At 33.2% G+C, this 25840-nt stretch overlaps 2 protein-coding genes across 9 annotated transcripts in view; one reads left to right on the forward strand and one right to left on the reverse strand.

Annotated features, from left to right (window-relative positions):
* On the reverse strand, positions 1–15372 carry LOC117121977 (leucine-rich repeat-containing protein 74B-like). 7 transcript variants are annotated; one of them, XR_004447654.1, is made up of 15 exons: positions 15099–15371; positions 14228–14378; positions 13832–13855; positions 12083–12255; positions 11549–11656; positions 10005–10098; positions 9408–9457; positions 8022–8189; positions 7236–7430; positions 6285–6380; positions 5781–6023; positions 5169–5254; positions 4470–4529; positions 2857–2894; positions 1–1032 (listed from the first exon to the last, which is right to left on the reverse strand). XR_004447654.1 is itself a non-coding variant. In XM_033267426.1 (14 exons), the coding sequence occupies exons 1-13, from the start codon at positions 15252–15254 to the stop codon at positions 4484–4486; spliced, it is 1590 nt and encodes a 529-aa protein (XP_033123317.1). In that variant the 5' UTR covers positions 15255–15371; the 3' UTR covers positions 1–1032; positions 4470–4483. The 7 variants fall into 7 exon arrangements, 6 of the variants coding, with proteins under 6 accessions (XP_033123317.1, XP_033123318.1, XP_033123316.1 ...); XM_033267426.1 differs by lacking the exon at positions 2857–2894; XM_033267427.1 differs by lacking the exon at positions 4470–4529 and having other exon boundaries at positions 15099–15370.
* LOC117121976 overlaps positions 8572–25840 on the forward strand; it is a 19644-nt gene continuing 2375 nt past the window's right edge. Inside the window, exons 1-13 of one of the 2 annotated variants that reach the window (XM_033267421.1) lie at positions 8572–9281; positions 16422–16478; positions 17924–17989; positions 18927–18996; positions 19136–19179; positions 19857–19919; positions 20423–20516; positions 21152–21246; positions 23403–23498; positions 23883–24027; positions 24541–24647; positions 25166–25308; positions 25540–25691. In XM_033267421.1, the coding sequence (XP_033123312.1) occupies positions 9240–9281; positions 16422–16478; positions 17924–17989; positions 18927–18996; positions 19136–19179; positions 19857–19919; positions 20423–20516; positions 21152–21246; positions 23403–23498; positions 23883–24027; positions 24541–24647; positions 25166–25308; positions 25540–25691 (1174 nt within the window). In that variant the 5' untranslated portion in view covers positions 8572–9239. Of the gene's footprint in view, positions 9282–16421; positions 16479–17476; positions 17537–17923; positions 17990–18926; positions 18997–19135; positions 19180–19856; positions 19920–20422; positions 20517–21151; positions 21247–23402; positions 23499–23882; positions 24028–24540; positions 24648–25165; positions 25309–25539; positions 25692–25840 lie in introns of those variants that run through there. The other variant, XM_033267422.1, reaches the window with a different exon arrangement.

The following is a 25840-nucleotide window of genomic DNA, read 5'->3' on the forward strand; positions in this document are numbered from 1 at the left end:
TTTACGTACATGTCATATTTTAATTGCATCAAACAAAATATATACAATATACATATACATATATACATATTTTAATATAGATTGGTGGCATAAATTCATTGGAATCTCTTTCTGACGGTAAAATATTCTTTGCATCATTGATAACTGTATTTGGAAGATTATAGCCTAAGAAAACTTCATAAAAACCAAAAAAGATAATTCCTTGCACACCTGACCCCAACTTACGTGCGACGACAACCTCAGAAGGTGTTTGCATGAGACCATACAGATACAGAAAAATGTAGCTTTAAAATATGATCATTTAAATATTATTTAACAAAAATAATAAAGTTACTATAGCACTACAGAAGACTGGAGACTGCAACGTATATTTCACAGCATATCAAAACAGATTATGCCGTAAGGAAGAATTGGCAATAGACACTACTATATGTTATATCACACACATGCACCCCATTCCCCTTTCCACACAACCCCCATTTACAGTACGTGATCCCCTCAATATATACAGTACATGTAAAAGCAAATTCTCCAAAATATATTATTCATTTACAAATTTATGATGGAGTAATACAAAAAGACTGTCCTAGCAATTAAAACATACACATTTACTTTCTTGTAAAAATATATCTAACATTGATGGTTTAGCTTAGACAAAAGAGCACCAAAGACAGATCAAAGAGGAAGTCATATTTCGGTGATAGTGGTATCACACAGCTTCCAACCATGAAGGTGCAGGTTTGATTCCTCTAAATTTTACTAGAATTTTAGTGGTGGATTTATTCCACAATTAATATTACCTTCCCTACCCTGCACTTTAACGAGAATTTGTTTATGTAAAGTGCATATTGTAATCCTGTCAAATTGGTTGAAATACTTGTTACTGAAAAATGTGATTGAGGTGGAATGTCACATTGGCTGCCTACTATGACCTCTAGTAGGTCATTGATCAATTTGACATAATTTCAATTTCTCCTACAGCATCAAATGACCGAAGAACCAGACTTGTCATAATTACCCATCACAAGTTCACTGAAACAGAATCAAATATAAACATTAATGATGGCTTATAGTAAATCTAAATAAGTGTTAATAGTAATATTAAATATTTGATTGATATTAATAATATCTGAATTTTATATAAGTATGATGAATGTAGAATATTTTATTTTTTTTAAACGCAACATTTTAATTATTACTGGCAGATGTCAAACACATCATTCATAAAAGCAAATTTGTTATTTATTTCATTTAGTGGCAGCCCAGACCGACAAGTCATATGTTTAACAATTTAGATTGAGCTTGCAACATTCCTGCTAATAATGCTGAAACATTATTTCAATCATCTCTGATTGCTTGAGTAGGGAAGCGTGTAATAAGAAGTTTAAACCAATAATATTCAACATTCAATTATAGACATTTTATATGTATTAATTTATAATAAAAAATAAAATATTTTGCTGCTAAAAACATTGTCCAAGCCAAGGGTGCTCTATAAATCAAGTATAAAGGTTAATCAAGAATCAATCAAGAATAAAGAATACTTTATTGTCATCGAACAAACAAGTTAAAAATTAAATTTGTTTTGCTAGTTGCTTAAAAAACTAAGAATGACATAAACTTAATTAAACACAGAATATAAAAATATAACTAACACTGAGACAAACATATATGATAATATAATAATATAAAAATATTGCATGAGTGCATGACTGCATTACAAGTTTCAAGAACCGACGCTTTGATTTGCGTGAATAAATTCGCCTAGTGGAAAACCAGCTTAATATAATATTCCAATCAAATTGATACAGGAGGCATCAAGGCTATGATCATTTACACATTAAATCCAACAGTGATGTATATCAGGACATTTACTAATTCCTGATCATATTATTAGTCATTTTGTTTGCATTGGTCAGTGGTGCAACAGTGAGTAATGCTACAGAAGATCTATATAAATTGGATTTTCAAGCTAAATGTTAAGATGTAGGCCATAGAGGTATAAAGTGATTAGATTGTGCTGCAAATCTTGCTAACATAATAGAAGGAAGAATGTATATAAGGCTGTGTTTCCATAGGCACTTGAATTATTCCTTTAAAAAAATATAATGGATATTTTTTACCAGTTAATCCACTGGGTTGTATGGGAAGGTGGTCTAACTTTTTGAATTTGCATTGTTAATAAAGAAAATAAATAATAATGCAAATCACAGTAGGTGTAACATAGGATTAACTTGACATTCATGTGCTGTATGTAGAAAATCTCACATTTTTTTTAGAAAAAGTTAAGAGGGTATTATTACTCATGTAGGCTTATGTAAACACACTCATGTGTATAGGGTTATGTACATGTGGTCATGTAGATGTGCTCATATGGACATGTTTATTTTGGTATGCTCATGTAGATATGCTCAAGAAGACATGATCATGTTGATGTGCTCATAGATACACTTACATTAAGTGCTTATACATGCTCATGTTGGTATGCTCATATAGATGTGCTCATGCAGACGTGCTTGTGAACAATATACAGTATATGCACATCATGTTGAAAAGCTCATGTAGACCGATGCTCAAGTACTGTAGGTGTAATGACTGAACATTTATTTATAAGAGTGCTTCAAACTTAAATAAAGAGCTTTTCAATAAAATCCCAGTGAATTTTTTTACCAGACTCTGTGTCACACCTTTTCCTAAGAATGAGGGTGTATGTTAATCAATTAGTGATTAAAATTAAGCAATTAACTGTGCAGTAATATTTTTTATTCAATTCAATAAGTGTAGGCCTATACAATTTCTGAATTTGAGTTGAAGTGCAAACACTCTAAGTGCAATTACCACATGTTCCAATTTTACCTCAGCCCTCTATCTTGGTAAATGCTAAGAACACTTCACTGTAGCAGCATGTATATAAAGCAAAATGTCATTATTTGTTTCAATTAAAATTATTTAACTTGGATATCATACAAGTTTTGTATATATACCATAATGAAAACAATCAGTGGAGGCTGAGTAGACAAAGTCCAAATAAACAATTTGAAAAAGAAAAAAAAATGCTACACTCATTTAAAATGAGAACCCAAGAACATTTGTAAAACAGCTGTATTAATTGATATTAAAGAACAAATATAAATACATGAATTATGGGAATATAAATACCATACCATTAAGTAAATAAGCATTCAATATGTATATAAAATAATACCATGTGTAAATATACCTAGGGCAGAAATTATTTTCAAAACAGCATCAACAACAATTGAAAAATAGAAAACTATTTAATGGAAAATAGAAAACTAGTTACAATCAGGGATGGAGTGTAGGGAAAAGACTCTGGATTTGCAATTACATTACAGTAATCAATATCAATGTGAAACAATACTGAGTGTATCAGTACAGTGCATTGGGACTGTTAATTGGAGTGAGTGAATAAAGTAAGATGATCCTGGTTATACTAGATGAAAGAAATGAAACAATAAATCAACTAACGACATTTGGATGGACTGCAACAAAACAGACGTCTTTGTTTTGATGGATGTACATATTGTGTTTATTCCGACATGAACATTAAAATGAGTGATTGGCAACAAAAAAAAACCGGGGAACTCTATGTTGAACATGTTCAGGTTTTTTAGAGAAATATATTAAATGGCATATACAAATGGCAATACATAAAAGAGTGACCTAGTGTTTCCTTACATATTCATAGTTCTTCAGTCTCTTGGATTTGGAGGTCACTAACCTAACCTACACCATGAATGCTACTGTATGGGGATGCATGCATCAACACAGTTAAATAAAAATTTGTATCCAAATCAACACAATTTAATAGGGTTGCAGCCCAGGTAAACTACTGTGTGCAAAGCTTCATAGGTTTAAAATAACATAACTCTCTGAATTTTAATTCAGTTCAGTTAAGATGTAAAAATATATTTAAAATGTTTGTCCTTAAATGGAAAAGGTATTTTGAATATTTAAGCTAAGGTTGTTCCATTCTCGAACTTTGGAATACATTGGCTATGTTCTCACACGGCTGCTAAGGGTTAGCAGGATCCGGATCCTGCTAACCGTTAGCTGCCATACGAAAAAATCCTGATCCGGATACCAAAAATATGATGATCGATTCACTGGCCAATAAGAAACTGGAAATTGTAAACGCGTACGTGTGATTGGTTGATGATAAAAACGCGCTCAACTTGCTAACTGATAGCGCTTGCTAACCGTTAGCGGTATCCGGATACTGCTAACGGTTAGCGCTAACTGATCGGGTGTTCTCACGCAGGTGCTAACGGTTAGCTCCCAATCCGGATACTAGGGCTCTCGTGAGAACCAGGCTATAAATTACTTTATTTAAAAAAAACATTCACTGTGCATTGATTGGTCAAGTGAATATGTTCATTCAGCATGCATAAGGTCATTTTCATGGATACATTGATGCACATAATAGCCACATTGACATCTGTACTCACCCATCAACATTATACTATTTTATCTTGTATATAAATAACTCTACAAGCATAGGTATTTTGCTGTGATAATAAGACCAATTATATTGAGTATGAATTAGAGCAAGAATATATGATCATTGAAACAATATAGCTGATTATAAAAGCAGTATAAAGAAGCCCTTGTAATCCTAGAAATTTACAAATTGGCTGTGAAGCTATCTATCTTCAAGCCAGCATACATCGCTGCTAAGAGACACAACCCGTATTTGCCTGGAAGCCCAGTTTATGTCTTGTAAGAGATATTCCACTCAAAGACCAAAAAATCAACCAACAAAACAAACGAAATGGTAAATGGTATCAGATCAAAATGTGTAGGCTCATTTTTGTGCTTTGCGTCAATTTTAAGATTCTCGAAGCAACAATGTAAGCTGTGGAAAATAGTAAAATGTTATATTTATGAAGCCTTCACCCAAAATATTAAGCACACTATTTTTGTAAATGAACAGAATGCATACAGATAATATATACCAGTGATTGAAGCAAATGTAAACTAACATAATTTACTTGAAAAAAAGAATAAAAACAATGTACCTGTAATAAATATTATGCTAACCGTATTCAAAGCACTAATGAATCCATTGATGAAATGAAAAAATCCATAGATACTCAAGTGATTTACTCAATTTAACCAAAATATTTAGATAGAAATGAACAATGTACCTGTAATTAATATCACCATCTCCATCACGATCAAACTCATTAATCAGCCAGGCTATCTCTTCTTGATTTAAGTCAATACCAATTTCCTATAGAGGTAAAAATTAATCAGTGTCTTAGTTTGGAAGCAAAAAAATGCAACTGATATATATTGACAGGGATTTCAATAAGAATATAGCAGGTGAGAATTTTAATTAACATTAGATGATCATTGGTGAGAGAATTTCCTTTCTACCACTACACTTAATAATGTTTTAAAGCATAATATATACCTGGATTACAAATTGATAAATGTCAGTGTTCCTTGCCCTGAACTACCTTAGAAAATATAATTGTACGCTGCAGTGCACTGTATAAAAACACTCTTCCAAGGCTATACCTCTGCAATGGCTTAAGGTTTCAAAACAAAAAATAATATAAAGCCCTGTAAAGGCTATACAACTTAAACAAAAAACCATTTTATGCCCACATATAGTCATGATGTGCCCATATTGGTCATGATGTGATGTCATCATGACCATATTTAGGCATGTCATATGTTTTCATTATAGAACCTGTGTTGGTATGATGCACTATACAAAAACTGGATTATCCTCATTGAAAATTTTCACTTACCTTGAGTCCCTCCTCAAACTCATCGTAAGTGACACTCATACTTCCATCTTTGTCTACTTTATTGAAAAAGTCCATGAATCGTAAGTTGTTCTTTTGAATGTAGCGGTATAATTTCACCATGGGGTTGAGTCTAGCCTTTGGTTTGACCTCCTCCTGCATACCGCCATGCTTCACTTTCATGTCTGGTCTTAACTCCTTCAGTTCTTTAAATAACTCATCAAAATCTTTATTAACCTGAATGTTCTGTAGAGAGACGTTTTAATAATTTGTAAACTTTATCAAAACTATGATCTAGTAAAGCTTCATAATTGTGTGGGGGGGGGGGAGTGACTTCACATCATATATACCGGTAATTATGCTGGGTGGTGGTTTGTTTTATTTGTTTTCTCTTAATTTTTATGTTTGTCATTTCTCAGTTTCCTGTCCATCACATTTAAAACCACCCAAACAACTTCACCAGCAAAGAAAATAAGCCTTGTTTTTGCTCACTGTTAATGCACTTACAAGGAATTCTATGCTTTCAATCGCTGTATTTGCATTGTCTTTACAAGCTTTCACAATACCATAACAACCAGCGGTCTGCATAGGATTTTTGCCAATCTAAGGAGAAAGACAAAAACAGAGCTGTTGACAATGATTGATTAGGAGAATCAATGAAGAGAAGTAATATAAACAATGAGTACTCTTCGCAAATTTCTCAGTCAATAAGCATAGTCCAGAATCAGGAAAACAAACTGTAATATGAGGCTTGCAATTCCAAATGTTGAACTGAGTAACATAAAAGACGTGCAGTACTGTATACTTTAGTAGTACAAAGAAGCTGTAACACTTTAACTAATATCTTTGGCAATATAGTAAGTCGATAACAGTAAACTGACCTATCAGTTTGACGATAATGTGCAGGCTATGAATATATTAAAAAATCAATTCTATTTTTTTTTTTGTTATTGATGTTGGTTTTGGCATGTCAAGCCCCATGTGGTTAGCCATGATGAATGCACAACTCAAGAGTGAAGTAGCGGAAGCATCAGCTTTTGGATAAAGAATTTTATCATTCATTTCATTCCTCTACCTTGTGATTATAATTTTTTGGATGTATTTTAACAAAGTTTAAGTATTCTGCATCTTAAATTAAGCTTTTTACCATATTTGTAATTTAAGTCTTTCTACAATTTAATTAATATGTGATTTGTTGATTTTAGACATCTTCCATAATTTTGTATCACTAAACAGGCCCATGTGTGAAACAGGTTGTTATATCCTCTTGATATGTTATCCTGTAGTATAAATATGTTCAATAAATAAATACATAAAAACACAAATTCAGATACAGGAAAAGAAAGAGTATTAGAGCCAGGCACTGAGACAGGTACATAGGAAAATAATATTAATAATATCAAGCCCCTTAATGTTATCACTATGAAAACTGAGTATGGATTTTGATCAATAAAATACCTTCAAAACTTTGAGACTTTCATTAACAGCTAGACCTTTGCTGATTAATATGGCGCCCTCTGCTGGTATTCGGTTGTTTGTAATGTCTAGTTCCTCCAGTGAACTATTTAATTTAAGAGCTTCTCCAATTGCTTGTGCACCTTCATTCCCAAAACCATTCCAAGACAAATCAACTTTCTTTAAACCGATGTTATTCTAGATAAAACAGAATACCGAGTCAGGATTACACTTATCAAATATTTCCAAATATATTATGATTATTTGATTGCAAGGATTTTTTTTATTATGTCACGTTTTTATTCAATGGTAAACATGACAGATATAACAATTTTATTAAAAGATGGATGGATTCATGGTAATGATACACTATCCTGTCTTAACATATTTGTTTTGTCAATATTTGATTGTCAAGAATAATTGATTTCAAATTTAGGAAATGAACACCCTGCCCAACGATGAGTTCCACGACCCTCCTGACCTGGATGGAGAGTACCTGTTAAAGCTTGGTTTCCATAGAATCGCTCACCCTATCAACGACAGTAGCCGACAGATATCGCGAAGGTTCAGCCTGGTTAAACTTTGCCGAATGTGTTGCAGACGAATCAGGATGCATTGCTAGCTGCCCCGACACAATCGGGAAGGCACTCCGATTTGTCTGCAACACAATCGGCAAAGTTGAACCCGGTTAAACCTTCACGAAAAATGTTGGCACCTGTCGCTGATAGGGTGAGCGATTGTATGGAAACTGAGCTTCATGGTCCCACCTGAATAAAACAGAATGCTTACCATGATTCCCTTGGCTAATGCCAGAGCTCCTTTCCTCCTAATGTGATTCCAGCTTAAGTCAATGTGTTTGATGTTGATGTTCTCAGCTATAGCTGGTCCCAGGATCAACCCCGCACTCTCGCTAAATTCATTGTGACTTAGGTTCAGATATTCCAACTTGCTGTTACCCTGAAAAGCAACGTAACAAGTTAAAGTTCCACCTGTCTATGTTATAAGGGAGCTCTCGACTGCACCTTGTGCAGAAGATGGTAGGACAGTCACACATGAGTCAATCCGTTCTAGCGTCACTTCGTTGCACAAATTGAAAGGGTGACAGAACAATCAAATCTGATCATTTGGGGGCATAATGTTGGCTGTTTAAATATTCTGAAATTTTTTACCAGGATTTAATCCAAGAATTTAAGATATAAATACAAGTATCATAGGTAGTGTTTCCATAGCAAGTAAATTATTAACCATTAGTAAAATTATTTGTTAATTATCCTAGGCTGTTTATAGATAATTAACAAATATTTTGTTTAATATTTAATCAACTTCATCACAAATAACAGCTATAGTCCACAGCATGTGCAGTGTACAGAACGTTATAATAATTAAAGAGAACAGCCTTGATATAAATGAGGCAAAACATTGTATCCAGCTACAGTACTCACAAGACGAAATCTTCAGCAAAAATAGAAAATACATGTAGTTACTAGAACAGTGGCATGTACACAGGACTGCCAATTTTAAAACAGGTTTTTCGTAACACATAACTGTCTGTTGTAAACAATATTGTTAAGCAAATTCAACAACCACTTTCATTTGTATTACCAGCGATAATTATAATATATACTGTATCAACAAAGATATTGCAAAAGTGTAAATCATTAATTTATTTGTAATCCATTACAGTAATTTATAACTAACGACAACAAAAACATACCCATAGAGTAATGAGTCAGATGAAATTTTAACACTGGATCTTTTTTTATTGTAAGCTACATTTGCTATAATATCATTATTTCTTGAAAGTAAGTAATTATTTTCGGATCCAAAATGCTACACTTTGCTGATTAGTTTTTCCTGTTTACACAGATCTGGATTTATGTAAGTGTAGGATCCGCTATATTGCTTTAATTTTGAATGATACAACTGTATTATACATCTTGGCTTGTATTATGTAACAGATGCTTTTAGCTTCACTACCTCATCTTGTTTGGCAACCACTCAGAAAATATGTTCCAGTGGAGAATTAAAGAGTCATCCTATGTTTCACAAGTATGTCAAACTTCTATTGTTTGTATTAACATTTTAATTTCCTTTTCAATTAAATATAAATTCAGTATGTATGTAATTGCATTTCCGTGATATGAAATCAACTGATGTAAATGGCAACATACTTACTAGTATAACCTCTGCAAATGATTCAGCACTTTTATCTTCAAAGCCATTTCCTAATGGGATAACAATTAATTAGAAAAAAAGTAGTAATCACTATGACCACATTTTTAGAATAGTTATAACAATTATTTAATCTCCACCAAAAAGACACCACTGGAAATACTTCTTCTTAAGACTTTCATGTTTTTCCCTTGGTGTTTTACACCATATAAATCCAATCCAATTTAATTATGCAAATAGTATAGTTTTTTATTTATTTATTTATCACAATATTTAACCAGGGTAGTCCAATCAGTCAAGTAGACTGGTCTCCCTTGGAGCCCTGGGAACAAAGTTAAAATTCAAAATGAAATACAAAGACTAAAACACATCTAATTATAAAACAATGCAGTAAAAACATACAATTACAAAAGTTGAACATCATACACCAGTGGAAATTATTATAAAGGTTAGATTAATGCATAAAAATAATTCCTAAGTGCCTGTTAGGCCTGAAGGATATTCTCAAATGCATTCATCGAGTACCATCTACCTAAAATCCACATTATTCTCAAGGGTAACCTTTTGCCTATGGTTTATTCATCTTGCGCTTTCACATACCTGATAGTGTTACATGTGTTAATGTTGCATTGTTCAGAAGCATATCACATAATGCTCTAGCACCTTGGTTACCCAATCTGTTCTCTGATAAATCCTACAAGATAAAGCACATAAAAAAGAACATAGAGCATTAAATAATATGCATCTACAAGCTACAAAAATAAATTTACTGTAATAATTTTCAAGCATATTTAATTTTTTCTGAATTTCTTGTTTCAATTATAATTCCAGCCAGTGTCTGGAAAGCTCTGCTTGACACCGACACAGTTAACTTTGATCAGTTCTGTCAATGGTTTTTTTTTATTTTATGAAGTGTTTAAGATGTTTATTTTAAGCGCCGATGCTTGTACAGTATATGTAAATGTTAAGACAAATATAAATGATAAGATATGTCATGTATTACAGCACATGCACACACAAATGAAAACAACACAGGCGACAACACCTGTAAAAATTCACTGGCGCCAATAACATAATAAAGGTACTGTGATATAGTAGTGATGTGCCACAATACTTGTAGATGTTTACCTTGTGGCACATGAATACATCTAAAACTGCAATGTCATGAATATATATATATATATCACTATGTCAACATGGTGAACCATGACCTATTAAATGGAGCTTATTTATTTACTAGTTATTTTTATCAAGGTTTATAAACCTTAATTAAATATGTATTCTGTACTTCCACTTGATACGTCCAGACAGGAAGCAAATATATCAATTTGAAGTTTAGTATTGAAAATTTACTGCTGATGTACACATGATTCTTTTGATTATCTAATATTTGATAATTTCTCCTGGGTTATGGAGCTATTGACATGATGTTCCATATTACTTATTTCTATGGTGTTCCATACTATACTTTTTCTTGGATTTTCTAATTCGCATCCAAATTCAACAACATAACAGTTTTCTCTACATAAGCTGATGCTGGTGGCACTCTCCGAAGTAGCAACACTAGGAATAATCTATAAATTAGACACTTGTGGCAAGTCTACTATTATTCTTATAAAGCCGTTGTTAGGTTGAGCCACAAAGCTGTTACCTTGAATCATGAAGCTAGCATTAATCTGGTTCAGGAGCTGTTAACTTGGGTCATGCAGCTAATAGGAAGCTTTCACTGCACAATGTGGTGGGACATAGAACGTAATGACATCACCATAAAGTCATCTGCGCATACGACAACGTTATTTCTCATCACATAGATCTACCATGGTGTGTAGAGCATGTAGGACGTATGAGTGAATCAGTTCTAACGTTACGTCGTCTCGCAATTCAAAAGCTGCCTATTAACTTGAGTAAAGAAACTATTACTTTGAGTCATGAAGCTGTTACATTGGGTAAAAAAGCTTAACTTTAAGTCATTGAGCTATTGACTTGGGTCATAGAGCTATTAACCTTAGTAAAGCAGTTGTTAGTCAAGTTGTTACATTGGATCAACAAGCTTTTAAGTTGTGTCAAGAGCTACTTTTGAGTTGTTAGTTTTAATAGTATTCTCCAGACGAAGAGAAAAAAAATACAAAACCGTAGTAACTTACCAAATCTGTAATGTAGCAGTTTTCTTTTAACATGTCACCAATAGCTTCACCACCACTAGCATCCAGCCAGTTGTCACCAAGATTTAACTTGCTGATTGTTGTATTTGACTGAAGAGAAAAGAAGTAGGTTAAACAACTTAGTAGTAAATGACCAAATAAAGTTTTACTAGTTCTTGAAATGTTAATCATTTATATTTATAAAAATATTTTGACAGGTTGTTTAATCTATTTAGTATAGTATTCAATCATTACAAATATTAAATAAGATAGAAATATAAGGCACATTTTATTATGTTGATTATTGAAATTGAATGAATATAAGAATGGTATTAAGAGTCTGTTAAATGTAATTTTCAATTGGAAGGTAATATACTAATAGATAATACTCTAATACACAATGTAAATGATGTAAATCAACACAAACAGTATATCTTCCGAAGTTTACATAAACCTAATTCAAATATTTGTTTATAATTTATTATTAGTTTTTTCTCTATACATATTGACTAATTCTGTTAATAGCAACAAACTCACCACAAGGGCTATTGCAAGGGCCTTTGCCCCAGCTGGTCCTAGACCATGATGCTTCATCGTTAACTCAGCGTCTGTGATATGACGTAAGACGTACGATACTGGTATAACACCATTGATACGACAGGCCTCAATGTATGTTGTTCTGCCTGAAGCATCATATGATTCACGAACCTCTATTTAATTAGCATATTGATATCTCATTAGCATAAAATACATCTGCTTGGGCATGCAATTTGCATATTCAATTTTATTTGTAATCCATATTTTTCATTATTTTATGAAAGTGAAAATATGATTATTAATGTTAATTAATTATTAATAATATTAATTATTATTAATAAAATGACAACAATTATCATTTTATTATGTACCCATTTTGTAGATGAGTACTCTCTTTAAAATTATGAATAAAATGTTAAAAAATTAAAACGTTATGTAAGATGTTTGCAACGAATTATATAAGCTGTTACTGTAAATCAGAATCAAATATTCTTTTGAGGTCAACACTTGTTAATCAACCTCTAGCAGTGTTGAAATTGAAATGAGAGGTTCATAAGTTGAGTGTTCAATTTTCAAACATCTACCTTTAGCACCTAAACAACTGTAGATTAATGAGATCAGTCCACAATAACTGCCTATCTACAACATCTTCACAAGGACACTGTTATTACATTTTATATTTTGTGAAATGTCGGAAAACCAGAGAACAGCTAAGATGATTAGAATGGACAATTGTGAGAGTTACTGGAAGGTATGATTAATATTATTTATATGAAAGGTTGATAGTGATTAAAATTATTATGCAATTTATATAAGAACAATGTACCACTAATCTTATATTTAATAATATAATTTTGGGTAGTGAAACAATTGTCATTTATATGAATATGAAATGATACACACATAATGTATATACATATAGTGTATATATTATTATATATGAAATATACAAAAACAATTATGCAATGATGAACATAAATAATTGTCAAAATAAATAAAAAATAATATGAAATTGATTAGTTGATTTAATCAACAACAGTTACAAAAACAAGTATAACAGTTAAAACTATAACAGTTACAGCAATATTAAAAACAATAATAATCATTTTGAATGGTTCTATAATCTACCACACACAGTGTAAGCTACTATATTCTAATACAAACATATTAGCATATTATACACTTATTATCAACATACAAACATGTGTAGCTTCTTGTAGATGATAAAAAATAACAGTGGTACAGTATTGGATATGCAGTTGATTTTTACCCTTCCTTTTCGTTGTAAAAGATACCAATCAGTATTCCTTTGCTTCATGAGCACTCTCATTTTATCATTCAAGATTTAGACTCAGCAATAAATCCTTGATATGCTGCCATTCCATTAAAGCTATCATTTCATTTTATTCCTGAAGATGACCCAATAAAGGTTGAAATGAATCATGGCCTCTGTCTCTCATTATTCAGAGTAATGTTCATTCTATGTTATAAAATTACCACACTAAAACTAGACCACCATGAAATATAAAGGACACTTTTTAATAAAATTAAAATATGTGAACACACAGTGAAACTGATAAATGACAAAGAAAGTTGTATATTCTGTTAAGTGCATGCTGGGATATTGAGTAGGACCATAAGTGCTGTAAATCGATTCAGGGTAAAATGTAAGTAAATGTGTTAAATTGGTTCAGGGGAAATACAAGTGCATAAAATTGGTTGAGGGTAAACAATATCCATACTCCTTACTCATTTTCATAGCTGTGATAGTACCTGATAGACGCAAATGACAAAAAAGGCATGCAGGAGAAGAAATCATGCATTTTCAAATATATGATTGGAAAATACAGGAAAGAAATATGAATAAATATCATGCTTTAATAAACTTCTAAAGTAGTATAAGCTTTTCAATATTTTAAATATGATAGAAAAACTAAGAAAGCAAAAGGATAAATTCATGGCATAGGTACATTCAAGTTCATTAAAATCAGTATGTAAAACAATATAAAATGATTTGTTTTCTTTTTTGTTACTTTTTTATATTAGTTCATGGAAAGAAAATGTAATTATCTGATATAGGTTTAGTCACAATAAGTTTTAATGTTAAATTAAAATAAGTTTAAATTATGGAAAGCATGAGCCTACCTTCAACCTCAAGATCTGTGTCCCATCCTGCAGAGGCATCACTAACAAATGTTTGCTGGGAGGCAGCCCGCTTCTTCTCCTCAACCTCATCTTTTTCAGATAGCCTGCTGCCTGGTCTTGAGGCTTGACTGCTGGCTGCTCTACTAATAGTCTATGAAATGATTCAGAAATTGAAGTTGGAGTGTATCTTCACGAAAATGGTAATAAGTGAGCAAGGTCAGGAGCTGCCCAGACCCTTAAAGGGCGTCCTGGGGTGATCCCCGGAAGCTCTGCTAATTTAGGAATTTAAAAGGCTTATTATTTAATCAACTTTTTATTCTCATAATTTGTAAAATTACTTTCATTTTTTCCCCAACAATTTTACTTGCTTTTCTCTCAACAGGGGGGACCCTGGTCACTGCCCCATCCTTTTCCCTCAATACTTAGCACTACTACTAGTGTGATTATGTTATCAAATCAAATCTCCACTGATGAGCTGTATAGTAGGAGATTGTAGGCCTCTCGACTAAGTAGATGTCTCAGAGGATACACGTGACATGAGACACATGATGGACATCTCGGCATCCATATTATACCTCCATGCATACTTATACCAGTCACTTAAAAACAACTCCCTGCTAAGCTTTTACTCTGTGTTGAACTTCTATGGTTTCGACTCACATTATATTTGTGTACAGTAGTCTCAAACAATCCAGCATCACAAATGCGTTTTTATTCTTCGTGTCTGACAGTTAATGTGTCATACGACAATATTCCATGCTACAAACAATGGACTTAAGGAAGCCAACAGGCAACAGGCCATGGTACCAAGAAGTTACGGCCTTCAAAACAAGCGCCTGTCAATATCACTGACTGTTTAGCGACGACTTACCTTGCGTTGGTCACCGATGCTTCCACGACTCTTTGCTCTGCTTGGAGCCCTACTTGAGGATCGGTTTGGGATGATTAAATTAACATCGTTGTTGTTCTCTTTCTCTTCGTCTTGGTCTCCAAATTGTTCACCAGCTAAATCAATCTCCTCAGTCATTTTTAAACGTGTTAGTTATATTCAGCGAGATATGGGTAAAAAAGCACACCCGCTTATTACGTTTAACGTACTTGAGCGTTGATAGTTCAGTACTTAAAATCTTTTGTGTGTAGTTGCTACGCGATTTAAACATGGGGGCGCTAGATCAAATTTATTATTTAATAGTTTAAATCGTACGTCAGTTATCATAACAGTGGTACTGGTTTTGGGCTTGAAAGCGAACAAGAAGATACAGTATTTTGTCAGTGTCCTATTGACCAAAGTTCAATTCCCATGCCTATTGAGAACATCAAAGAAATCATAGGTATCGGGCCTATAGTCGGACATAAAGTCAATGGGAAACCTAAAAAAAAAACCTCAGAATAAATAATCCGTCTTTATTCGAATAAACTCCCCTCGAATAAACCCCCCTCTAGAGCCTTATTTGGAATAAACCCCCCTCTAGAGCCTTATTTGGAATAAACACCTCCCTCGAATTAATGTCCCGTGGCGTTTATTTTTTCCACGAATAAATTAATAACACATCTAATAGAAACATTTTAAACACATTCTATTAATGTTGTACTCCAGTGGAATTACATTTTTTAACTGGTTGGGATTTTAAGTCGCTCTATGATCACATAATTTGGCGGTAATTTAATAAACTCCCCGGGGGTTTATTCGAATAAATACGGTATTATCATCTTTCTCTCTGATAATACCATCATCTAGGCTATTATACTATTATTTGCGTGTAGAGTATCTGACAAACTTTTTCTGTACGAAACTTTCATTTTTACCATTTTTATCCTCTCCATCATTGTCATTTCTTATATAGGGCCTTAATTATACTTATTTTACAAGCAAAATGATCCTAGTTAAAGAATCATTTTAATATTGAATCTTTATATTTTATTAAACCAAAACTTTTATCGACACAATTTTATATCAAGAAATTGTTAATCCATACCTTTTATTCACTAAATTGTATAGGAATCGATTTGTTTGTTTCTGCCGTCTTTGTCTTTTTATGTAGGGACCTCAATGAAAATATGTTTTTTTGGCTTTCTTGAGTTAAGTTATCCTAGGAATTTCGCAATCATTGTATATTGTTTGCTTGTAGTTTATATGATTTTGAATAAATTCAATCAATCAATCAATCAATTAATTCCATTTTCTTTATTTCAGGGGTCCCAAGTTGGAAGAAGTAACTTCCGTGAGATCTGTTGTACAGTGTGTCCTTGGGTAAGGCACGCTATAAGTAGGCCCTACCGTATTGGACATTTCCGCTAAGCCCCGCCCATTCGAAATTGTCCCACAAAACATACGCAAACACGTGCGTTTGTGCGGCAGGTGTGCAACAACACGTGTCTTTGTGAGAACCATGTTCTGATTGGTCAGTTGTTACGTTTGATTGAAACTACGGAAAGGGGTGGGAGTATGGAGATATCATACCGTCTACTCGCGCGAACAAGCGCCGCCCCGTTTGAATAACTTCGTAAAAATTGTCTTAAGCGCCCCTCGATTCCTAAAAATAATCAATCATACAGTACAGTGCAGCACAGTACATCATAAACTTAGTTTTCTGCATCAATTCGCATGCATCTTAGCATTGTTAGTCTTGCATCAATTCGCATGCATCTTAGCATTATTGGTCGGTCAGTCCATCTATCCATCTGTCGGTCTATGGTCTATCAATCTCCATTAGGTTTAACATGGTTTTCAGTTTTGATGCATCTTCAGAAGGCCGTTCTTCTTTTATTGATACTCTTTTTGGATGTAGAACTACAGTATTTCTAAAAATTAAAATACTGTATGGCCATTTTCAGTCAACAAAAATATACTGACCTCGTCACTCTCGTATTTAAGCAAGAAACCCTGCAATGATCCTGCAAATCTGAATTGGCAAATGTCCAACAAGCTTCCACCACCACCAACACCACCACTAATTCATCCGCTGTTGACATACCCCGACATTTATGAGCCATGCTTTCTCGACGATTGCATTTTCTTCACCAAAACCATTGGTTTATCTTTGATTTAAAAAAAAGTTCCCCTTGAATTTTCCAATTTCCCATAAGCACCCCTTCTATTTTCATAAGCGCCCCCTCAATTTCCACTCTGTTTTCATAAGCGCCCCGTTTGAATAGGCCTAAGCGCTCTAGCTCAAAAACAGCCAAAATATTTTAAGCGCCCGGGGCGCCAATTCGAGCGAGTACGGTACGGTAGTTCACTATAATATAAGAACTCAGTACCCCATGGAACAAGAAGGGGATTGTCTGCCGGTTAGTTGTACTGAAAAGGTGAGGTACAGTCGGCCTAAATACAGGGGCCTAATATACAAATTTTATTAAAAATGTTTACAATTTAAAAAAGGGCGGGGAAAAAGGTCTAGGCCTATGCTATTAAGCTGCAGGCTTACTCAACTTATTATTGTCCGATTTTGAACAGAAATTTTTTACCACTAAAGATGAATTACAACCAGGGTGTATTAATCGTCTATTTAAGGATCAGATTAAACCATGGAGTTCGTTATTAAAAAAATGTAAGAAAGGTCAATGACCATAAATCATGTTTATATAGCGCACATAACGGAAGGAGTAATAGAACCTAGTGTATTGCTACGACGAGTGAACGGATTCACTAAATTGCCGTGTTGATAGGAGCATTTATGTGTTTTCTCATTACAGCACCCAACAAAAATGAGTGGGTATGTTGGAGATTTAAGTCACAAACAAGAGGAGAGGTTAAACAAAGTACGTATGGCCTTGTTTTGTTATTCGTGAATCGTTTGTATGGGTAGGGCCGTTGGACCTTTGTGAAGAACCGTATTGCACTACTTCCGTGTTTAATGTCTTTCCAAAACAGATTAATTTGTCGAGCCTGGCAAATTGCAGTTGTATGCGAAGCAAATTGAAGTGATCTTGGTAGATAGCCTGGCTAATTAGATGCACTAGTTATTATTTATTTGTCTTCTTATTCGAACAGACGGGACTCATGGGGTGGGTGGTAACAACTTCGTAGAGCACAAAACATGAACAAAACCTCAAAATGAATACTGTATGTATAACGATAAAACATTCATGTCAACAAACCAGGGAGTTGTTATTTAACTCCCTGAACAAACCATTGAAGTACCGTATACAACGCAACAAAAGATGTGCCGTATAAACATGTCACATTGTCAATCAGAGCCACCACCATAGAGAAAACACTCTGCAAGTTGCAGGGACCCAAAGGCAGGCAAATGATATGGTCTGGGTCTTGCACTTGCGAAGCTAGTAACTTCACAAGTGGCTCATCCAATTTTCGAAATAGAGGGGCCCAGGCATTAAAGGACTTTCACAGATGTGGGGGGTGGGGGAGGGGGTGTATACCACCAGAGCCCCACCATGGTTGGGGCTGAGTTAAGAAAATTTAATATTTTTGGCATAGGCCTATAATTTTTTTTTTTTTATTTGTTTCATAATTTTGAAAATTGTTGTAGAGGGTGGGGAAATATCGGCTGCTGTTCAAAGACATTTTTGAATCAGCCCCTAAGTACTTGAGAAAGATGAGTCAACCAGGGGCTGATTTAAGGGGCCCGGGCTGGTCCCAACACCCCCCTGCTTCTTTTGGAAAGTAAAAAGAATGAAAGAAAGAAACATGATTACAGCTAGGCCTCAATCATTTTAACCCAAATTTTTTTTGCAGTTTAAAGAGGACCTCAAAGATGTCCTAGGACCAAAACATGATGATCACTGCCTCCTTAGATTTCTTCGAGGTAAATTACATTTTGAATATATAGAACAGAAACGGAAATTTGATGCATGTTACAAAAAAAATTATATATAAGGTATTAAAACAAGGCAAATGTCTTGCCAGAAAAGTGATAATTCCAAAGTTTTTATTCGTCTTTTCAGCACGAAATTTTGATATCCATAAAAGTGAGGCATTCTTTAGGAAGGTAGGTCTGAAAGTTGATTAATAGGCCTACACACTCTTTGTGGCTAAACACATAACGATTAACAATAGACATAAAATAATTTATATATCTATATTTATATACATACAGTATGCTAATCTGTAGGCCTATATACATATTTTGATGATTGCTTTGACACCAGTAATGATAAATTATGTTTGTAACTATGATGATGATGATAATTATAATAACTATGATGATGATAATGATGTGTAATTCCAATGTTAGGCCTATAGTTACAACAAATGGCGTCAAACTGAAATTGGATGATTGTAAATATGATGATAATTATGGTGGGGATGATGATGATACTAATAATACTAATTATGATGATCATCATGATGACTATAATGATGATTGTAAGGATAATAGTATTAATGATGATAAATGATGAAATTCGGAACCATATGGCGTAATGGTAATATTGTGTCCTCCTTATCAAATAATAAAAGGTTTGAGGGTGATCATTTATGTGCGTACTTAAGCAGGACACTTTATCTGCTTTGTCTCAGTGAATGTATCTGTTGGGGTTGATGTTTGCACCTGAACTGATAATGCTAATAGTTGCATACACCTGTATTGCCAGTATGGTACAGTATTTGCACCTTTATTGATGTAGGATGATGATTTACATTACTGTATTTTATTTGTTAATTCAGGATTTGGAATGGCGAGCCAGGCAAGGGATTGACAAAATACAAGATACTTTTAAGTTGCCAGAGGTAATGAAGAATTGTTGCACACTTCATTGCATTAATAACAGTAATTAAATAATATATTAATAAACCTGAATATCCAGTAGTCCTATATTTTCATTTGGAATGGTGAATATCATGAGGATGATGATGATTATTTGGATGATGATGATGATGATGAGGATGATTAGAATGATGATGATGATGATGATGAAGAGGATTATGAGGATGATAATGATGATGATCAGAAGGAGCATGATGATGAGGTTTTTGATAATGATAATGATGAGATGATGAGGGATGATGATGACAGTCATGATGGGGAGGAGGAGGAGGAGGAGAATGATGATGTTGAGGAAGATGATGAGAATGAACATTTTCTACTTGGCGTTATGACATCGTTGACATATATCAAATTTGAAAAGTATACATTCGCACATCAAATGTTTGATGATGATGATAAAATGAAGATGAAGATAATATGAAAACATTAAATTGTATTTATGATAATTGTTTTTGTTTGATAACAGGTATGCCAGAAATATTGGCCTGGTGGCTTGGCTGGTTATGATAAAGATGGTGGGCCAGTTTGGATTGAACCTACTGGCAATGGTGATCCCAAAGGTCATAGCCATATTATTTTATTTATTGAACTTACATAACATAAAATAAGTCATTCCATTTTAATATTCTAAGACCAAATATAATGCAAGGAAATAACCACAATACGTACAATAATGACACAGGAAATCTGACAGTCTACAAAAGTTTAAAAATAAAATTAAATTTGTTTGGTTTTCATTGATCCAATTTCCAGTTTTGAAAACATAAAAGATATTAACATTAAAAAATAGCCAAAATATAAACGTTTTTTTTTATATAAAAAATACAATTTTAAGGAGTAGGATTTTATTTAGCCACACGTTATTTTGATATTTATATATTTTTTTTACCTATTTTACATTGTGATATCCATAGAGGTCATGACAATAATATGTGCCTTATAAGTCCAACAATATTATTATTACAAGATACAAACAGATAAAAGCATACAAGATATTAACAGTTAAAGAAAACATAAATATATATTTTTCAATAAAAAAATAAACAGATACCATTACATTTTATTTTTTAAAATATCAACACAGGTCTGAGCCAAAACATTGTTACTCTTTTATCAGCATATTAGATAACATTATAAAATTCATTACCATCAGCAGAAAAGTCCTGTTTGTGAATCTTCCCATTTTTCTTAATAGGTTTATTGCAGTCTTGCAAAACTAGTGATCTTTTAAAATACAACATTTGTAGAATGGAGGGATTTACCAAAGCTATAAACGAACAAACACAGAAGGTAAAGCCCTTTCCACACTATTAAATAGTATTTTACAAAAACATGTGACATGATCACATCATGACCATATATAGGCACATTATGACTATATATGGGCATACAACATTTTTTCATCAAAATCAAATTTGAGAGTCTGGGCAGGGCTTAATAATTATTCATACTATTATAATGTACTGTGTTATTTTAACAATAATTGTTATTAAGGATTTGATAACACTTACAAATTGGGGCAGGGGTGGATCCAGAATTTTCCAAACGGGGGGGCACAACATATTTAGAATAGATAAGTGAGAGCGCTAATTTCAATATATGCCTTGAGATTTCAAAATTTAGTGGCAAAATGGGTGCGCATGTGCCCCCCGTTCCCCACTACTGGATCCGCCCCTGGTTTAACAAGTTAATAGAATTAAAATATAAAGAACTACAACAATATATCAGTGTTTTCATTAATACAAGCATTCTACATTTTTACTGTTATGGAGTTTGAGGGTGGATTCAATAGAGAGCACAGCTGGCCCGGACTTTCTAAAGGGTTGAAACTTTGAAAAGTTACATTCAGATTGAAGTCTAAGAGTGCCATAGCCATAAGATTTTGTACCTCTGTCCCAACCACAGTGGAGTGGGCTAAAGAGGGGAGGGGAGGGCGTGAGTGTGAAGTGGGGAGCTTGATGATTACGTAAGAAGAGCTAACTTGCAAAATAAGGTGATATGGGGTAATTTTTAACTGCTTGAGCATAATTTTTTTACTCCAAATATTACTGGAGGGGTGCAACTTGGGAGGCCTGAGCTTTTTGATGTGGGTGCATTGGGGTTGATAGTAAGCTAAACATTCCATCTGCAAAATCCCTCACTGTGCCCCTCTATTTCAAATACCTAGATCTACAACAGAGAGTTTGATATCTGATAGTTTTCCCATGCAGTCTTTGTGTATTATTTACAATAAATATCAAATCTAGTAATAATAAAGAGGATCATTTCCTCATAACTCACCCACTACTAGCATACAGTATTTATCATTATGTCTTAAACAGATTGTATTGAATGATACTGAATTTCATGTAGGAAATCACAGTACACATTATACAATATGAATGTAATATGTATGGAGGGCAGTTAAATTTTATGAGTTAGTAATGGATTTGCTGGTTTAGTTTTTGCTTTTTATGGTGAGACATACAGTAATAAATATATTCAAATATGAAATAATGCTTACCGGTAAATGTTACAGTATTTCCTTACAGCTGAACATGAATCATACCCATTATTGGATACTTATTTATAATTATATAATTATATTACATCCAGGCCTATATGGAATTGGTTCCCCTGTGCCCCCTTGTTTTCAGAAATTCTGGGTCTGCCCCTGCATAAGACCACCTCCCTCCCCTCAAAATAGTACATAATAAAATGGTGATATAATATAATGATGATTCTTATATATATTTTCATAAAGAAAAAAAACATGGTTGACCCCTCCCTCCCTGTGAAAATAATAAAAATTAATTGTTGGATAACTCCTAAGTATATTATCATAATTTATTTCAATGCTTACAGTCAGAAATTATTCCAATACAAATTCCCATTGACCGAAACTACTTGAAGTCAAGTTTAACCACAAAGCTTATCAGCAGTTGTATGCAGGATCAATGGTTTAACCTTGAGCTCTTTAATGCATGGTGTAGAATAAACATATCCTGGTTTTGTTTTTTATATATAAGACTACCTGTAAAAATCTATATGCAAAACTGTAACATATACAAATACATGTGGGAACCAGCTTTGGAGCGCCACTCATGAATACAGTTTGGGTGACATGGAAAACATGACTTCATTAATTTACAATATGGGTCTGTCTTAACTAAGCACTACTCACGAATGAGCACCACTAAAGGTTAAAGAATGTTTTAAGTTCTGCGATGCTAATTTGGTCATTTACCATATATTAACATTTTTTATGAAAGACTGGTGCATAGACTAGTAGCATGTAATCAGGAAGATTCATCCGAAGGCATCATTCTGATCATGTTGATTGTAGAGGGTGAAAGTAAATCATTAATTGAATTAAATACAATAAAATGATTTTGGAAGATATATTATAAGTTTATCATTGGTGTCATAAAATAAGTTATATCTATGTTTTATTTTTGGTTGTGTAGCTAGGTAAGTCAATTGCTGGTGTAACATTAATTATGGATATGCACGGACTGGGGCGCCACCATCTCTGGAAACCTGGCATAGATCTCTATAATCAAGTAAGTCGGCTTTCTACAACGAGCCAGTTATTAGTTGGCATAAAGCCAAACAGACAGGAATCATTTCCAAATTTCAATAGAATATTTTATAGAGAACTGAATTTCAGTGGTTCATGAAGAGCTCTTCAATATTATGATGAGGATGAAGGCTCTTGAAATTATTTATTTTTAACCAAATACATTTAATACACTGATCTGAAAGTTAGAGATCAAACTGTTAGTATGCTCATCATTTAATTAGATATTTCTGAAAAGATATCAAATCAAATCCTAATTGTGACAATACCTGTACTTTTTTTCCAAGCATTATTGTTATCTTTGAAATAAATTGATTAGCACTGATTAATGTTCTTTTTTTTCTTTTTGTAATTCTTCAATCTACAGATAAATACAATTTTACAGGACCACTATCCAGAAACGCTGAAAGTAATTCTAATCATCAGAGCCCCAAAAATCTTCCCCCTTGCATATACTCTCTGCCGGCCGTATTTGAACCCAGCCACACGCAGGAAAATACATATACTAGGAAGTAGGCTTTTTGTTACACTCTTAACAACTCTTAAACATCAGTAGGAAATGAAAGTATTTTTAATTAGATATTTTGATAATGGATTCGTAATGTAATTATATGTTGTAATAAACCATTTATTAATTGAAAAATGGAACATATTTATTTCTTTAGATAATTTAATTAGTTTTTATTGGAAACAAATTTTGTAAGGATGTATAAATCATTTTTTTGAGGGACGCATATTAATTGCCAAATGGAACATATTTATTTCTTTAGATAATTTAATTAGTTTTTATTGGAAACATAAATTTTATAAGGATGTATAAATCATTTTTTTTAGTGGCGCATATTAATTGCCAAATGGAACTGATTTCTGTGATACTTTTATTGGTTTTTTTAGAACCTTGAATATTTAATGTAATGTTCTCTCAGATTCTGGCTTGATGCTAATTAGCACTAAAGAAAGTAATAAAACATGACTCTGCCAGTGTTGATGAGACGCTAATTTCTAAACTGACTCTTTGTTTTAAGGTGATTGGCGGCAGGTGTTATTGAAATATGTAAGTGACGATGTGTTGCCAGTTCATTGGGGTGGTAAGGCTACAGACCCTGATGGCAATCCAATGTGCCCAAGTAAGGTGAGTCAATGTTAATATGAAGAAGATAGTGGTGCTAATGATGGTGTGGTACTACTGATGAAGATGGTGTTGATAAGGAAGGGAAGAAAATGATGTTGAAGAGTGGTGCAGTGGTGGTAGATAATAATAAAGACAAAGATAATCTATCATAAGTCTAATAATATGGATGACTATGGTGATGATGAATGATGATAGTGATGACAATGGCGGTGTTAATTGTGATTGAGGATGGTGATAATGAACATGGTAATGATGATGATAATGATATATTAATGATGATAATGGTGAATGACAATAGTGGTGGTGATAATTATGAGAATGATGATTATGATGACAAGATAATGAAGATAATGGAGATGGTAAAGTTGATGGTCATAATGACGTTGATATTAAAGATGATTAAGATGGTGATGATGATAATAATGATGATGATGTTAATAATGGTAATTAGGTTGATGATATGATCATGATGATTAAGTCTGTACAATGTTTAACTGGTTGATTTGATTTGATTTCAGATTTGCTTAGGGGGTGAGATTCCCAAGTCTTACTACTTCCAGAATGTGGAAATCCCAGAAGAGAACATGACAGTAAGAGAGATAAAGAGAGGATCCATATTGGAGTTTAAATACAACGTTACCAAACCTGGCTGTTTTTTCAGGTAAAAATACTTTTAATATTCGATATAGTAATGATAATAGTAAATGTAAGAAATATATTTAAAACAAATTTGATTGAAATTTCCTACAAAAGTATCATGAACAGAAAGTTTTTTTTATGAATTACAGTACCACCCCTTCCCCACACACATGCCTTGTAAGCATATGATAAAAAGCAGGATTATGCAGTCTTCTTGTTTGTAGGGCCTTATTACTACCAATTTATTTGATAGGTATGCATTTAAGACAAAAGACCATGACATTGCTTTTGGAATCAAGCGGTTTGACAGCAGTGGACAGAAAGTGAAAGTTTTAGAGACAACTCGAGTTAACAGTCATTACGTACTACAAGATGGCCATGTAGAATTAGAGACTACCGGTTATTGTAAGTTATAAATCAAATTGTTTAAACTAAGTTTTAAAAACTGGTCTCACAACATATGAGTGAAAATTACTTCAAATTTTTGACTGTCATCCGACAAGTCTTTTTCAAGAATAAATCAAATTATTTTTAACATCTAGGGGGCAATAAGA

Source organism: Anneissia japonica, unplaced genomic scaffold (genome assembly GCF_011630105.1).
Source record: "Anneissia japonica isolate Jap-2015-1 unplaced genomic scaffold, ASM1163010v1 scaffold352_len1594369_cov220, whole genome shotgun sequence".
NCBI classification, from domain to species: Eukaryota; Metazoa; Echinodermata; class Crinoidea; order Comatulida; family Comatulidae; genus Anneissia; species Anneissia japonica.

What these genes read in the sequence shown, in the direction of transcription:
- LOC117121977 (XM_033267423.1), bottom strand. Translation starts at nt 15,254, where the DNA reads ATGACTGAGGAGATTGATTTAGCTGGTGAACAATTTGGAGACCAAGAC. An exon ending in AGTTTGAGGAGGGACTCAAG is followed by an intron (nt 5,255 to 5,780) that starts GTAAGTGAAAAT and finishes TTACCTCTATAG; the next exon opens with GAAATTGGTATTGACTTAAA. An exon ending in GATGGTGATATTAATTACAG is followed by an intron (nt 4,877 to 5,168) that starts GTACATTGTTCA and finishes TATTTTCCACAG; the next exon opens with CTTACATTGTTGCTTCGAGA.